Raw genomic sequence first — 17688 nt, 5'->3', positions numbered from 1 at the left:
GTCCTCATAGATTACCACAGGTAACTTAACTGAATTTGAAATGAAAGTGTAAAGCATGAAGGAATGACTATAAAAGAAAGGACCTAGTTTCTGTTCACTCATGGTGTACGGGAATCTCTTGACCGTGAGTCATTACAGTAGTGGCACAACGACATATAAAAGGAAGGACCTAACTTCTTTTAATTTTGGGTTATTTCTAAATACCCCTTTGAAAATAGCCAAATTTATAGTTACCCTTTAAATTTTCATTAATTTCACGTGCACTCCTGTTTTTCAAACTAAATACCACTATAGTCCCTCCCGTTAGACACATCCGTTATATTATTACGGATCACAGTTTTTTAACATTGATGGACCATCCCTTGATAAGATAGAATGATAAAAATACCCTTATTTGAAAAAAATAAAAAATAAAAAACCCCTTACAACTCATCTACCCCTTTGGGAAGGGGAAGATGAGTTCTTGAATCAGAAATCAAGAATGGAAGTGGTCTAAAAAGAGATTTGAATATTTTCATTTAAACTAATCTGCTATGTGCCTAACCCTAACTACTGCCTATCCCTCCCCCTTTAAGGAAAAAAATCTCAAACCGTTCAAATCTGAGCGCAGTGTAGCCCAAGTCGAAGGTCCAAGGACTGCAACCAAGGCACATGGAAGCCATTGTTGATCGGTTAGCCTTGAGAGAGACAATTCCTTCCTCTGCATCCGACGCATGTCTAGCGACGCTATTACCGATCCCGCAACGTGTCCCGAGAAGAACAGAAAGAATGAAACATTCCCCACCGGAAAATCCACTCCCGACCCTAATAACCCCTCCGGCAGCGGCAGCTGCGTTGAGTACCCAAGTTTTCCTCTGCATGTGAACATGAACAGAGTCGATATGGTCGCCCTCGGCCTCGCTTCCACTAACAATGTCCATAGAATACATGTCAACTCATCTTCCCACAAACACCTGTGTTGTTAATATTAGAAACAGATCAGAAACAAAAAGGTATCACAAAGAATCGATTAGTTCAGGCCATTATTACTTTACCGTGTTGAGAGCAGCGAGGGAAGTGTTAAGGGAAGGGTAATCGGCCAAGTAGCGGTGGAGGGAGCGGGTGAGGATGAAACCCAGATCGAAGGGAGGAGATGAAGGAGGGATCATGAAAAGGGTATACTCTACCGCCATGAAGAGCAGGGAAAGGGCAAAAAGGTATGGGATCGGGTGGTACCTCTCCACATCCACCGCATCCTCCATTGTCCAACCCATGAAGCAATTGTGTTACTGTTACCCACCTTGAGATTTTTATTCCTGGTCATGGTTTCTCCTCTTCTTCCTCCATCGTTAAAGCCGTTACAGGATATGGGTTCCTTAGTTGTCTTATCGCTGTGAGCACCATGAGAACGACAATGACACCCGACCCCCTTCATTGCCATTACCGTAATGGGGAATCTCCATGAGGGAATGTGTCGTAAATCGTTATAAATGAGGTGAGGAATTGAGGGAGGGGGCGGCGGAGATACTCACCTTCTCTTGTTGCAGGGATGATTGCCAAATGGGTTGAAAGATATCTGCAACTCATCTTCCCCAAACCCTAAACGATTTGGAGAAGATGAGTTGCAGGTTTTTTTTTCTTTTTTTTTTCAAATAAAAGGTATTTTTGTCATTCTACCCTACCAAGGGGGGCAGAATGATCCATCAATGTTAAAAATTAAGATCCGTTATAACATAACGGATCCTCCTAATGGGAGGGACTATAATGATACTTAGTTTAAAAAATAAGGGTACACGTGAAATTAATGAAAGTTCAAAAGGACAACTGTAAGTTTGGCCATTTTCACAGGGGCATTTGAAAATAACCCTTTAATTTTCAGACAAAGTTGAACCGCTGTTAAGCAAGTATTCTGTAGCATCTCATGTTGGCACAGCAGTGTACTCGCATTTTGGACTAATTTATTTGAACTATAAGAACTCATTTTTTTTTTCTTTTTTTTGGGTAGATAGGATCTACAATTAGGTACCGTGTATTTAGAAGGCAAGGGCCAAGTGAAAAGCAATCCATGCACAATGAAACTAAACTTGACCTTGTAACAGGGTCCAAGTCAAGGAATGCTGGCCTGCTCAGACACCTCAGACCCCGTCCTTTTAATGCGCTCCTACAGCTACTTCATGTCACTGTGCTGTATCAGGAAACTGCAGCTGGTTTATCCACACAAGGTTAGCATGAGCTCACAACAAGTGAAATGAGTGTGTGATCAGTTCTTAAGAATTGGCATTGATTAGTGAGGACGAGTACTTTGGGGAAATGTTACTCAGCTTCAGGCAAATCTCCTTGAGATTTTGTGATTAAGACTATATTAACCCAAGTGAACAGTCGGTGCTGTTTTGATCTACCACTTTACCTCAGCAAACCCAACCAACAGAAAGCCCCAAGTCCTCTCTCCACAATACACTTTATTCCCATTGAATGGTCTCTGCTTGATAAGAATCCCTTATTGTGCTCATGGATGTTCTTTTTTTTGGATTGGGGGGGTGGGGAGGAGACACACATTCCATCCCACAAATGCAAGGGAATCAATTAGTAGTAGACAAAAGCCAAAGGGAAACAAATCAATCAACTCAAACTGTTATATTTTCATTTAAAAGTTCATGTGCTTTTACAGTTCAGTATCAGAGTAACGTTTATAAACAGCCCCCCACCACCCCTACATCTTCCAAGAATTGTAACTCTGACAAAGATAAACTCCCCCAAACAAATTAACAAAAGGTAAACCAGTTTTTATTTCTTAGAAGGTGGTGGAAATGCTGCTGTCAACCAACCTGAATACTAGTTAGCGGAGATGCAGTAGCCTATCAAAATTTGAAGGCACCTGTGTCATAGGATACATCATGGATCTCAGGGCCCAACAAGACATGAGCTATGGCTAAAATTTCTGACAACATTTGTTACATAAGACTACAACAATAACCACCTGGGAAAATTCATCCATAACCTGCCAAACGGATCTACAATAGTAAGAAAAGTTTTAGCTAGCTATAAATCAAGGAAGAATATATATTAGCTGGATAAATGAACTTTTTCCATGCAGAAAGCTATTTGCAGCAAGTCAGGTAAAAAAGCTGTGTTATTAATGCAGCAGTTAGACTAGGATATCTTTGGAAGGTCAAATGAGTAGATGTAAAGCAAGCAAATTGGAAAGAGATCACACTTAAGTGAAAAGATAACTCCATTGCTCCATCATGTATACTTGTATAAACACAAATGATAGACACGTCCAGGGACCATGCATCACATAAGAAGGCTTTTATCTACATAAAAAGTCTCTAGGTTCATATGTCACAAAATTAAAGTGCATATCTACATAACATAAAACATGCCCCTGTTTGCCTATCATCACATAGACACACAATAGCTACAATCCCAGGGCCCACACATCACATTAAGAAAGTGTTCATCTACATCAAAAATAATTTGACACAAAAAGTTTGCAGTATTCAGCTCCTCATTCATTTTAAGATGGGTTAGACGAATTGAAATCATCTGTTGTATTATGCCTACTGATTTCCAAATTCAATTAGAAACAGTAGACATCAAAATCAGGCTAAGGAGACATTCTTTTGCTTGCTCGGTTTGAAGCATTTTGGAATAGATGAAGTGGTCTCAAGACAACATGGCAGAAAAGCCAATACTCTTTATCTTGCAGTCTAGAGACATTAAATTGAGATAGTTTCCCAGAGTTTCACAAACTAAAACCCACAAAACAGAGTTCCTATAATTTGAAATAAAATAAAATTCCAAATCCCAAAAGGCATGGCAGCTGAAGTGCATTCCTTGAGACATAAAAACACTGACCTCTTATTCCCTTTTTTTTTTTTTTTTTTTTTTGTGGAAGAATCAATAAAATGAAAATGAAAAATAGCTCCAATACCAAGTACAACTGCTAATGACAAAAACAAGTGGAACTGGTAATTTGTAGGTAGAGGAAGGTACCTTATCACAGTAGTTTAGACCCTGTACTCATTAATATGCATCCACTTTGTCGATGACCACTTATTTCCTCTAATCACAGGGCAGCCACCTGAAATAAATCAAGGAGAAAATAGTTACCTATTTAATTAGTCAATATCAAGTGACTGAAAAAGTGCACACTCGAACAAGAGCTAACTTAAGGGACCTGACTCTGATTATTAGAGCTAAGAAAATGTAACTTTAGAATTACAGCAGAGGACTGCACAACTAGGAAATTGAACAAAAACTGACCATGCAAACTAGAAGGGTCTAGAGTAGCATCAGGACTCATGCTCCAGAAAAGCAATGCATCACCCATCTTTGGTTTAACAGAGAGACCCTTCTTTCCACATTCAGATAATTCATTCCACCATGAGACAGAACTGAAATTTGCTTTGGCAGCAGGAAATACCGTCTCGCCACCTTCTTCAACATCAGAGCTGCATCAATGGAAAAAGTAGGAAAGTAGAAGAGTTGATCTTCAAAAGATGAATCCTACTACTAGATATCGGGGTCAAACAACTGCATAAGATGTACAAGGAGAAATGTGAGACTTACAGATACATGAGAACAGTAGCTATCCGTTGACCACCATTCTTAGTGTTAAATTCATCATTAAAGTAATCATAGTGAGGTTCGTATTTCTGTCCAACTTCATAGTGGAGGATTTGCAGCCCTTCCCCATGCTCTGTAAATTTTATTGTGTTAGCTTGAACAGTAGTTTAGTAACCAACTAACCATAACTTTAGGAATAAATAAACCATGAGATGAACATAAGCACTGATTAAATAGCACAGAGGAGAGGGATGAAGACACCATAAGCACAATCAAGAATGATCCAGCATAAAAATCTACTTCTACCCACATTAATTGGCAATAAAATTTGCCTCTAGAACCATCAAAAGAGATCTAAATAATGCTATAACTAAGCTAACTATTACATAAATATATATTTTATATGTGGACCATTCAACTTGCAGAGAATGAAGTAGAAACATGAACTACCTGCAGGAACATGCTAACAATCATAGCATGAAAACAAGTATCATGATGTAGAAATATCTTCCCCAAAACAGTCAGATTCAACTAGAAATGAGAATCTGGAAAAAGGAAAAGAAAATTAGGGGAAGGGGATTTCTAAGGTAAAGAAAAGAAAGCGCATATTATAGGATAAGAAACAGAAAGAGTGGTAGGAACTAACTAAAGGCAGATTGGAAGTGATATTACAGAACACAAGATCTTTAAATTTTAATTGAATTAGCTGAATGATAAGTTTACTCCAACTGCATGTAGCCATTAATTGGGTCAGAATTGGACCAAAACCTGGTCCAATCGATTGATCCTAGTTTCCTGATCTCTTCCGGAACCCCTTATAAGTTCTGGTCGTGGAACAGTTTTTAGCAGCTTATTTTATTATTTTGATTATTGTAATTAGGAGGCTGGATTAGGACTCTATACTTTTTGGGTTAGTTTCTATTTTATTAATTATGTTCTTGAATCAATTTAGAAAACTTCCAAGACAGCCTGCGGCTGGGAGGAGTATCTTTTCCAGGATCAATTTAGAAAACTTCCAATTAGAGCTTATTGGAGAGCGAGGATCCATGTGGCTGACCCTATTTAGTTGGAGTATGATATTGTTGTGTTGTTGAGTAATGCACCCCAAACCATGATGTATTGTGCAGAGTGTTGGGCTGTTAAGAAGCAGCACATAGATATCCTAAGTGTGGCAGAGATAAGGATGGGGAGATGGATGTGGGACAAGTTGGGAGTAGCTCCATATGAAGTGGCTGTGGTGGTAGATTCCTCAACTAGGATAGATATAGTTAGGTTTGAATGGTTAGAGCTGTATTGTGGGTAGCCCCTATTCATGAGAAGCTTTGAGAGAGTCGTTTGAGGGGGCATGGTCACGTCCAACGGAGGCCTTGGGATGCACTAGTTCAAGGAAGTAGTTGGATTTAGTTTAAAGGATCTAAAAGGGATAGGGGCAGGCCTATAATGACCTAGGAGTAGTAGTGAGGATAGACATGCATAAGTTGGGCCTGGTTTTATGTATGACCTTGTACAGAGCTGTTTGGAGGGCATCGATTAGGTGGGTATTGCTGTGTCATGTCTCTATTGTTCTTCTACTAATATTGCTAACTTTTTCTTTGCTTGGATCCATGTCGCCGACCCCGTTTAGTTGGATTAAGGCTGAGTTGTTGTTGTTGGATAGATCTGGACTTTCCCAACATTACTGGTCAATGGGAAGTCTTCTAGTTGGTTTTATTTTTTTTAAATAAATATTAATATTTGGAAAGGCTTAACATCCTAATAACGAATTTGATGAATGAATGAAGGCTTCAATCTGTTTTGGTCTGTGGATTCAGGCGTGTTTACTCTTGTGGGATTCAGGAGTGCTTACTCTAGTGGGACTCAAGAGTTTAACTGCTGTGAGATTCAGTGAACCGTGGTGTTATTCAAGCCCTAAAAGATCAAGTGGATTCCTGATCATATATTCCTTTATTGTTAGAAGCCCTGTAGAACTGAATGCTTGAGTGTCTTAATTGATCACCCAGCCCCTTTATTTATAATAAACCAGAATTACAATTTATTCCTAATCAAAGTAGGAATGACTCAAAATAGGAATGCCCCCCTTGCCTATTCCTATTAGGAATTCCCATTACAACTAGGAATCCCAAATAGAGATCGGTCAAGGGGAAAAATTACAGAAAATAAAATAAAAATAAAAGATAAAAATAATAAAACCAAAGGACTAAATTACCCCTATCGGGTAATTTAGCCTATCTCAACACTCCCCCTCAAGTTGGAGCAAAGATATCGATCATGCCCAACTTGACTAGATTGGGATGAAACAATTTCCCAGACAATCCCTTGGTGAAGATATCAGCAAGTTGATCAGCAGATGTCACAAAGGGAATACAAATCAGCCCATCTTCTAACTTCTCCTTGATGAAATGCCTATCCACCTCAACATGTTTGGTACGATCATGCTGTACTGGGTTGTGTGCTATGCTGATTACAGCCTTGTTGTCGCAGTACAGCATCATAGGAAGACGAATAGGAACACCAAGGTCTTGTAGCAAACCTTTAAGCCAGAGTAACTCACAAATACCTTGTGTCATAGCCCGAAACTCAGCTTCGGCACTAGAACGAGCAACTACATTTTGCTTCTTGCAACGCCATGTGACAAGATTTCCACCTACAAAGAAGCAATATCCAGAAATAGACTTGCGATCCGCAGAACCAGCCCAATCAGCATCAATGTATGCTTCTATCCGTAGGTGACCATGTGCAGACAGAAGAATTCCTTTTCCAGGAGCTGACTTCAAATAATGCAAGATACGAAAAACAGCCTCCATATGAGAAGAGTAGGGATCATGCATAAACTGACTCAAAGTACTCACGGCGACAGCAATGTCAGGACGAGTGTGTGAGAGATAAATCAGCTTCCCTACAAGTCTTTGGTACCGGCCTTTAGCAACAAGCTCACCATCTTTTTCCTTGAGCCGAATAGTAGGATCCATAGGAGTATTTGAAGGATGGCAGCCTAACAACCCGGTTTCAATCAATAAGTCTAGGACATACTTCCTTTGGGAGAGAAAAATGCCTTTAGAAGATCTGGCCACTTCAATCCCAAGAAAGTATCGTAGTTTCCCTAGATCTTTAATCTCAAATTCTTGTCCAAGGAAGGTCTTCAACCGTCTGATCTCATCACCATCATTGCCAGTAACCACTATGTCATCAACGTAGACTATAAGAACAATGAGTTTTTCACCAACCCTCTTTATAAAGAGTGTGTGATCAGCATTACTATGCTTATAGCCCACAGAAATCATGGCCTTGTGGAACCGGCCAAACCATGCTTGTGGTGACTGCCATAGTTGTCACGGCGGTTAGGTGACCCAAGGCGGTGGAGAGGGCCAAAGTTTAAGGCAACACCAACTAGGCGAACAAGGCGTCCAAGGCGCCCAAGTCGACCAAAGCGCCTGGACGCCTAGGCGCCGCCTTGACAACTATGATTCTGACTGCTTCAGCCCATATAGTGCACGCTTCAGCCTACACACTTTTCCTTGGTTTTTGTCACAAGAGAACCCTGGTGGAATGTCCATATACACCTCCTCATCCCATGCTCCATTTAGGAAGGCATTTTTTACATCCAGCTGCTACAAATCCCATCCAAGGTTGACTGCACAAGATAATAACACACGAACAGTATTTAACTTTGCAACAAGTGCAAATGTTTCCTGGTAATCAATGTCGTATGTCTGAGTGAACCCCTTGGCCACGAGTCGTGCCTTATACCTATCCACAGTGCCATCCACCTTCTGTTTCACCACAAACACCCATTTACATCCAACGGTTTTCTTCCCAGGTGGAAGAACCACAAGCTCCCATGTGTTATTTTTCTTCAAGGCCTCCATTTCTTCCATCATAGTTGCCTTCCACTTTCCATCTGATAGAGCTTCCTGCCAATTGTTAGGAATACGAACAGAAGAAAGAGAGGGAACAAAAGCACGAAAGGATGGGGAAAGGGAGTCATAAGAAACAACATGAGATACGGGATGCTGAGTGCAAGTCCTGACACCTTTGCGAAGAGCAATAGGTAATTCAGTAGAAGGAACATTATCAGGTGGAGAGGCAGGCTCTAGATCTGGGTTCGGCAATTGGATAGGTACTAGAGCAACAGTTGATTGAACCTGCTTATGTTTCCTTCCATAGGTCTTCACAGTACTGTCATCAATCCTCCTCTGAAATTCACTAATAGTCCTCTGGACAGGAGTCTGGACTGGGGTAGTTTGCTCCCCCTGAATAGAGATGGTCTCCCCCTGTATAGGGATCTCTCCCCCTGACTCAGGGGAAGTACTAGGAGCAGGCCAAACTAGTTCAGACTCATTGTAAACAGACTGGAATGGAGGTGGAGAGCCTATGGTCAGCACATCTTCACTAACACTCTCCCCCTGAAGAGGTGGGGACACATAATAGGAAACATTTTCATGAAACACGACATCCATGCTGACCAAAGTCCGGCGGGATGGAGGGTAATAGCATTTGTACCCTTTCTGTATATCAGAGTAACCTAAAAAAATGCAGCGGAGACTACGTGGTTCAAGTTTACCAGGGGACTTTGTATCCCTGGCATAACAAACGCAGCCAAAGACCCTAGGGGGAACGATAAAGGAAGAAGAGCCAAGTAATAGCTCAACAGGGGGTCTGGAATTAAGAACCCGACTGGGCAGCCTATTAATCAAATAGGCTGCAGTAAGGACAGCATCCCCCCAATAAAGGGAAGGGACATTGCGAGCAAACAGAAGAGCTCTAGACACCTCCAAGAGGTGGCGGTTTTTCCTCTCAACCACCCCATTTTGGGCTGGAGTATCAACACAGCTGGTCTGATGGAGGATTTCATGGGCAGCAAGGTATTTTTGGAACTGACCTTCCATATACTCTGTCCCATTGTCACTCCTCAAAATTTGAAGAGTGGCATTAAATTGGGTCTTAACCAGCTGGTGAAAATGCTGAAAACATGAAAACACTTCATTTTTTGTGTACATAAGGTAGACCCAAGTAAACCTAGAATAGCAGTCAATAAATGTTACATACCACCGATGACCGGAAAGAGAAACTTTTCTACTAGGACCCCACACATCAGTATGAACAACATGAAATAAGGAAGAAGATCTTTTATTAGAAATGGGATAATTTGAACGTGTCTGTTTAGCCAAGACACAAGGCTCACAAAAGAAATCTTCCTTATTATAATCTTTAACTAATGCTGGAAATAAAGTGGATAAAGTACCTAAAGGGGGATGACCTAGTCTAGAGTGCCATTTGTGTAATTCAAAAGAGAAAGATGTCGGGTGACAGAGCCTAGAAGGTAAAGCTTGGGTAGATGCAGGGTCTCCATCAAGCAGGTACAATCCGCCATGCACTTTACCCGATCCAATTGTCTTCCCCAAGTACAGTTCCTGAAAAACACAATGAGTGGGAAAAAAGGTTACTTTACAATTCAGAGATTTGGTGATACTGCTAATGGAAAGAAGATTAGTGGTAAACTTGGGAATATGCAACACAGATGACAGTGTAAGAGAAGGAGAACAACCAATGGATCCTTTCCCTGAGATGGAGGAGAGAGACCCATCAGCAATTTTGACTTTATCTTTACCAGAAGTAGGAGAATATGTATTAAAGAGGCTGGAAGAACCTGTCATGTGATCAGTAGCACCGGAGTCTATAATCCAAGGAGTGGGGACTACTGATGCACCATGACCAACAAAAGAAATACCTGTACGGGCAAAGAAGGAACCTGAATTGGCAGCAGATGTAGTAGAGGCAGCGGATGTGTTCAACAGACGCCGGAGAGCCTGGAGTTCTTCCTGGGAGAAACCAATGCCAGCAGTGGGAGTTGGAGCTACACTTTCAGTGTAATTGGCTTTGTTTTTAGGCTTAGCACGACCACATTTGGCCTCAAAATCAGCAGGCTTCCCATGTAATTTCCAACACTGAGCTTTAGTGTGATATGGTTTGTGACAATGATCACACTTCACAGGCTCTTTGGCAGTAGCAGTAGCAGCAACACTGTCAGAAGAAGTATCTGGGGTGGAGCCAGTAGTCAGTAAGATCATAAACATCATTAAGGCCAGCCAGGAAATCATAGACCCGAAATTGATCAACATAAGTGTGATAGGCAGTAATGTCAGTGGTAGTAGTAGGTTGAAACCGAGCATATTGATCCAATTGCTGCCATAAACACTTGAGAGCAGCATAGTATTTAGTGACAGACATCTCCTTCTGAGTAGTATTTTGGAGTGTCTTCCTGATTTCATAAACCTGAGCACCACTACCTGAACGACCATAAGTTCCCTTGACAGTAGTCCATATCTGAATAGCAGTGTCAAAGAGGAGATACTGACTGGAGAGGTTAGTGGTCATAGAATTCAAAACAAATGACATCACCATAGCATCGTTGGCAGCCCATTTAGTACGGGCAACACCTTCTTCAGTAGGCTGTTTGGTGGTGCCAGTGAGTCCCCTACCAGCAACGGTCAAGGATAGTGATCTGGCCCAAATCAAATAATTCGTACCATCAAGCTTAATGGCAGCAGTATAGGGAAGAAAGTCATTCCTAATCTAACCATCTCCTCCAGAAGTAGCAATAATCATCTAGGCAGAAATCGAGCCACTAATTTGAAAAACACAGATCTTCAAAAAAAACTGAATCGAGTGACTTGAAGTTGCAGCACTTTCAGCCGTCAGAATAGGCTGAAAGATAGATCGAGTGATCCTCTAGTAGTGGGGAAGAAGTCCTCCAAAAAGGAGCTGATTTGGACCAGCAAATAAGAAGCCCTAATTTTAGCAAAAAATTAGGGCAAAAAGGCTGTTTGGAGAGAAATCGCAGAGCTGAATCTGTCTTGGCTTATTCAATACTGCAGTCTTCAAACAGGAAGAGGTGTGTGCCAGGGATAGCAGGAACCAATCTCCAGAAAAAACAGAAATCGATCTTCAGCTTTGTGGGAAGAACTCGATCTCCAATGGTGGAGGGAACCTGTCGGCAGTAGGCAACACCAGTAATCTGCAATCTTCAATGAGGTGAATGCGAGGGCAGCATCTAAATCTGCATTAGATCACCTCATAGGTGCTGCCCTGAATGAAAGAGAGGAGCCGAGAGTGGGGGAGAAGGGAGAAACCAGACACCGTGGGAGGGGGGAGAAAAAAAAACCAGAAAAAACTTGAGAACTGCTTCTTAGATCAGATTCTGCTCTGATATCATGTTAGAAGCCCTGTAGAACTGAATGCTTGAGTGTCTTACTTGATCACCCAGCCCCTTTATTTATAATAATCCAGAATTACAACTTATTCCTACTTAAAGTAGGAATACAACTTATTCCTAATCAAAGTAGGAATGACTCAAAATAGGAATGCCCCCCTTGCCTATTCCTATTAGGAATTCCCATTACAACTAGGAATCCCAAATAGAGATCGGTCAAGGGGGAAAATTACAGAAAAGGAAATAAAAATAAAAGATAAAAATAATAAAACCAAAGGACTAAATTACCCCTATCGGGTAATTTAGCCTATCTCAACATGTATATTTTTGTTCGCTTTGTTATTATTCTATTATGTTAATTTATTTATTTTTTCTATTCTGTTTTATGCTATTAACTTCAGTTTCAATTCTTGTTTAAGAGCCCTAAAGTGTCCATCAAATTCAGAATCCTATCTCGACTAAACTTCTTGAAAATCCGAATTTTCTGGAACGATATTCTAGTTCTTTTTTTCTGTTACAGTTTCATACTACTAATTTGTCATTAATTCAGATTATTTTGAATCCTTAAACCTAGTGATCGATTTCTGATTTATGCCAGGGTTTTCCAGTTACCTAATTAGAATAGGATTCTTCTAGATCTTGAGATCTAACCGTCAGAATGTGATTTGCAGTCTTGTCCTAACCTCTGAACTGAGCAATCAACCAATATTTCCGGCCAATCCAAATTGCTTTGCTCAACTTTATAAGTTCTCTCCTAATCTGGTTTGTCCTTTTAACTGTGATCCTGTCTCATAGCTGATCCCCCATTGGATCTCACTGGTTCAGGATTAGCACTGCATTTGGAAGGGGAGGGGGGGGATTAGCTAAGGAGGGGGCTACAAGGTTTGATTTTTATATCTGTGAATGCAATGTGATATAGTTTTATTTCCTTTTTGTCTTCTGATCCTGCTTGCCCCAAGGTGTCTGTATATCTCCTACACATCTAACAACTACCGTGTGGGGGAAGGGGGTTGGGGGTGGACTTGCAATTTGTTGTCTGCAAAATGGTAAATGTTTTACATAAAGCTCAATGTAAAATCTTGTCTTCATATAAATGCATAGGAGTTTTTCACTTTTCTTTCCAGATGCCCTTTTTATGTTATTAGACAGCTCAGGAAATAGAAATATGCTAAATGTTTTCCATAAATCTTAACATAGAATCTTTATATATGTGCCTTAGAATTTCTTCACTTTTCTTCCAAATACCATGACATGTGCCCTTCAGCCAAAGCATGTAAAATCATAAAACAGAGAGAGGTTTGAGGACATGATACAGTGCACATAAAAAAGAAAGAAATATAAGCCATTGACAAAACCATAATGATTAGTGTAAGTATCTCCAAACTGCATACCTGCAGGTATGAAAGTGAAGTCAGCAATCCTTTTCTCAATGTCTCTAATGATTTTATCTTGCCCTCTTCTGAGAAATGTTCCAGAGCTAGTGCGCACCCTACAGACCAAAATCTATATTAAGCAACACACACACACACACAGAGACACACACACACACAGAGAAAGAGAGAGAGAGAGAGAGAGCGAGAGACCTGCTATCCTTACTCTGGCCGGTGGCACTATCAACAACTGTTGACTTCTCCATATGAGGCTTTGCTAGTTCAATTAAGTATTCACATTCCTCTTTAGACTGTTCAAAGAAGGAGAAAGAAAATTCTTGAGTGGACAGTTCGAGAACTATGTCTACAGTAAGGAATGCAATATTGATGGATCCCATAACTTTATCTTGATTCTTCTTTCATTGATAATGAAAGCAAATCATCATGTAAGTGAGGAAACGACAAGTAAGAATGTGGTAACTACTGACTACATAACATATCACAGTGTTTTGTTCGCTTTTGAAAGTTTTCCATTAACACAGAATAAGCTTAACCCAGAGGTATCCATGATCACTTAAAGCCGTCATTTTCGCATTTCCACTAAATTGCGTTGCATTTCATAACATTCAAACGGCCTTCTGGTTTTTTCATCATAGATATAAGTATGACGGTAGTCTTGTGTGATTCAGCAAGAATGCTTTTACAGTTCAAGAAGAATAGAAATTGCAGTTCTAAGACGAACCGACATATTGATCCACAGACTTGCAGAGGGACAAATTAATGACTTAATTGTTAGACCATACAGCATAGAACTGCAAATGATCATAAAAGACCGGCAATTGGCCGAAACTGTTCACCCTGTCCCTTCAAATTGCCACACACCCCCCCCCCCACCCCAAAAAAAAAAAAAAAAAAAACGAAAGATTAATTATGGGGATACGAAAGGAAATTTCAGCTAACCAGGAAATTGTGATAAACAAAGGCTCTTGGCTCCCAGGAGATAACTTCGGTCCATTGATCGTCTCTCTCACCCAGTCCAGTTCTGCAACAATTCCAGAATTCAATAATACGCAGAAGAATCAGAACATCATCAAATGCAGAAAACTCCAATAACAACAGATTTAAAGTTACGTACCTGACGGCATTCTTAATGCGAACTGAACTGAGATCGTTAGCTTTCGGGGAATCATCGTTGTTGACCGGAATAGAGAAAATTCCTAGGGCGAGAAGCATCAAGAGAACGACGGTCAGCATGAGGAGCATAGATAAGAGGAGCGTGAACGAAGAAAATTTCCTGTTAGGCATCCGATAATGCCTTCCTTTCGCCATGGTTGCAGTCTTGCAGACCGATCGAATTGAGCGAAGGCCTAGCTCCTACCAATCGATCCAAATCAGGAACCCTAAATTTCGAAGAAGAGTCAGATCTGGTAGCCTTCAAGCTCGGAGACTCAGTCACGGCCAGAGGAGAGGAAAATCAAGGAGACACAGTGCCACAGTGGAACGTTCTTAATACTTAATAGTTTTCTCTCTTCTACGGCTGAAGGTTACGGGCCACGGAGGTTACGCTATTCAGAGTTACAGTTTTAGCCCTGCTCTGTCCATGAAATGTGCATTTTATAATGAATCAACTAGGGGGGTTTTTCCGTAATTTAATAGATTGGTTTCACGGTGTCAGTGGCGGCTTGTAGCCCAAAGTTTACCCGACGCGGTATTTCATGGAAAACCTGGAACTGGAAAAGGCAAAAGAAGTCGCTCGGGTTGGGTGGGTCCTCGGCTCGGTCCGCCGCGTAGCTTTAGTCAAAGCTCTCTGTTAGTCTTTACACGTAATTAGAGGGCTGAATGGCTGATAGTAACCGACACGTTGGCTGGCTTTATCATATAAACCAGACCGGAACATGGTTTGACAAATTGCATCGGATCGGCGGATCATCTGATACGGATTCCTGGCCAATCCCATATTGGTGGATTGGTGGAAAAGGGTAACAATGTAAAAATAAAATCTAATTTTTCAAAGAAAACAAGGATAAATCTATTGATACGGACTGATCCAGATCGATATCAACAGAGACCAATATCGACACTGATATCAATACCAATACCAATTACTAAAACCCTGGACCGGAGTGTGTGCATCTTCTTTGGGGTTATAACTACTGATTTTCAACAAAAACCAAAAATGTAAGTTTATGTTTCGGGGAACCTACGATCTAGGGGTGTCAAATGGTTGGTTGAATTGGTTTCGAATATTTTCTGGTTTTAGCATTATTGATCATATACCGAAACAAGACCAACAAGGATTTGGATTTTAAAAACCAAACCAATAGTTATACGTTTGGTTAGTTCAATTTCTTATCACTTAATCTTAATAGATTATTATCAAACCGCTATTAATTATCAGTTCGGTTTCAGTTTTTTCATATATATAGAAAGGTACAGGAATTGGAATACTACTCGTGTATGCAACTGCAGTATACATGCCCCCTCACAAATATATATTATCGTAGAAATGAGATTTAAATAGTCAAGCATGTCTGTAATTTTCTTTTCTGGGAAAAGTCTTGCACACTATCTGCGTTTGAATTCTTTCTCATGCTCTCTCATTAAAAGTGAAGGTCACAAAGCATGTATTTTTTTCCATTCTGATAGCGTGGGAAACCCTATCCCCTTCTCTTTCCAAACAGATATTTATTCTACTTTTGACCACCATGTAATAGTTTATTCCGTGGCTTTGTTGACAAGTTGGTGATATCATCATTTGACTGAAGCACACCCATTATAAAATTAATGATTCAATTTCTTCTTTGTTTTTTTTGTGGTAAAATGGTTTAATTTGAGATAAGGGACAATGCAAAGAGAAAAAGGTTTAGTAGACACTAGTCTTGGGTTTAATTTCCAAATTTGACAGATGGCCAAGATTAGTATGGAAAACTTATTTTATACAACCCTCAACTTTGTAAGGGCATGGAAGGTCCACCATTTTGGTTTACCAAACAAAAAAAAAAAGGTCCACCATTTTGAGCTACATAGATAGATGATGTGTCAATTTCGATTGCCACATAAAGAGGCATGGTTGGACTTAGGCACATGTCAAATTTCAAAGTTTAATTCAATCAAATACCATTCTAGTATGGCATGCGTCCCCATATATGTTGTATATATCTACGGTATTCAAACCACTATTATGTGCTCTTACATATCTTGAATTTTCAAATATCCATTTTATCGCTTAACAAAATTTGAATTGGTTAAAACTTGGCATATGATCAGAGTAAAGGGATAAAGGGGAAGGGATATAACTGAAATTTGTGAACAAGTAGAATCCAAGGTCCATTATTTGCATGCTAAGTTTCAATTGAAATGGAGTCAGCTACGTGGTAAAATAAAACTTACGAATCTAGTGAAGAGACAAACATTTTGTAAGAAGAAATGAATGATTGAAAATACAATGAAATATGCAAATATAAAAGAAGGAAGACAATTGAACATGAGCTTGAAATTTAACATATAGGTAATCTAAACCATGTAATAGGTATCTATAAGATCAAAATTGCTTTTACCTGAAAAAATAAAATTATCACAATTGCAACATCACACTTCCACTTGAAAATTTTAATGTAAGACTAGAGATACCCTCTAGAGGATTGAGCTCCTCGGTCGCACGACACGGTGTGCAGCGCATATCGTGCGGCTGGGGAGGCCTCGATCCACACACCAACACGTCGATATGTATGTTGTCGTGTAGATCAGAGTTCCCCAACTGCACGCCGTGTAGCGCACAAGTATACTGGAAGGAGCCGGATCCCCCTTTAGACTTGCCCGTCTGAAAAAACAAGATTCTCTAATATAAAGAAAAATAAACACTTTCAAATTTTGCCCATGAGGTTCTTATCAAATGTTTTCATAATTTAATATATTTTGAGTGGTATGGCAATATTTGCTTGCACACAATCTTCATGGATATGTTGTTCACATTGTTGTCTCGTTGTCCATTGATTTTTATCAATCCAAATTAATTATTATATAAATAAAAAAATAAAATGCTGGTCAATCAAGATGACATTATCTTAGAAGCATAGTTGGTGTATGATTCTTTGAGCATGTTGTCACTTTCTAGATATCTAGTAAGTTTTATCCTTAGATATTATTTTTTTTATGAGAAATAAAAGTTCATAAACTCAAACAACTTACAAACTTCGTCTAAAATAGTAAACCTAAGTTTTTTAGTTCTTGCTCTACGAACTAAATTTATGAGCCAACAAAATCATGTCCCTATCTTACTTTATAAAACTTACTTCAGAAAAATAGGTAGTTAGATTCTTAAAATCCCATAAGAGAGTGAAAAGTTCCCAAAGCCAATTCGTAAGCAAACACAGCCTTATATATATGTAGACACAGAACTAGAAAACAAGACATTATATATGTAGATACCGAATTAAGGACCAATTTGATTAAGACAGCACATCCAGCTTGAGATAAAAGTGGAAGTTTTCTCCTAGACATCTCAATTGAACTCTAGGAAGGATTTTGAACAGTAGAGGAGATTTAGCTCTTGGAATGGTA

General features: G+C 39.8%; 1 protein-coding gene across 2 annotated transcripts; it reads right to left on the bottom strand.

Annotated features, from left to right (window-relative positions):
* Positions 1-2584: 2584 nt before the first annotated feature.
* Positions 2585-14593, bottom strand: LOC122660085 (probable prolyl 4-hydroxylase 3). 2 transcript variants are annotated; one of them, XM_043855257.1, is made up of 8 exons: positions 14264-14593; positions 14089-14170; positions 13342-13439; positions 13150-13247; positions 4552-4681; positions 4246-4433; positions 3977-4063; positions 2585-2992 (listed from the first exon to the last, which is right to left on the bottom strand). In XM_043855257.1, the coding sequence occupies exons 1-7, from the start codon at positions 14455-14457 to the stop codon at positions 3990-3992; spliced, it is 864 nt and encodes a 287-aa protein (XP_043711192.1). In that variant the 5' UTR covers positions 14458-14593; the 3' UTR covers positions 2585-2992; positions 3977-3989. The 2 variants fall into 2 exon arrangements, with proteins under 2 accessions (XP_043711192.1, XP_043711191.1); XM_043855256.1 differs by having other exon boundaries at positions 2585-2979.
* Between the last annotated feature and the right edge of the window lie 3095 nt (positions 14594-17688).

Source organism: Telopea speciosissima, chromosome 4 (genome assembly GCF_018873765.1).
Source record: "Telopea speciosissima isolate NSW1024214 ecotype Mountain lineage chromosome 4, Tspe_v1, whole genome shotgun sequence".
In the NCBI taxonomy this organism is placed as follows: domain Eukaryota; kingdom Viridiplantae; phylum Streptophyta; class Magnoliopsida; order Proteales; family Proteaceae; genus Telopea; species Telopea speciosissima.
This window is presented reverse-complemented; position numbering and strand designations above follow the sequence as displayed.

What these genes read in the sequence shown, in the direction of transcription:
- LOC122660085 (XM_043855257.1), bottom strand. Translation starts at nt 14,457, where the DNA reads ATGGCGAAAGGAAGGCATTATCGGATGCCTAACAGGAAATTTTCTTCG. An exon ending in CGCATTAAGAATGCCGTCAG is followed by an intron (nt 14,171 to 14,263) that starts GTACGTAACTTT and finishes GAATTGTTGCAG; the next exon opens with AACTGGACTGGGTGAGAGAG. An exon ending in TTGTTTATCACAATTTCCTG is followed by an intron (nt 13,440 to 14,088) that starts GTTAGCTGAAAT and finishes TTCTTTGAACAG; the next exon opens with TCTAAAGAGGAATGTGAATA.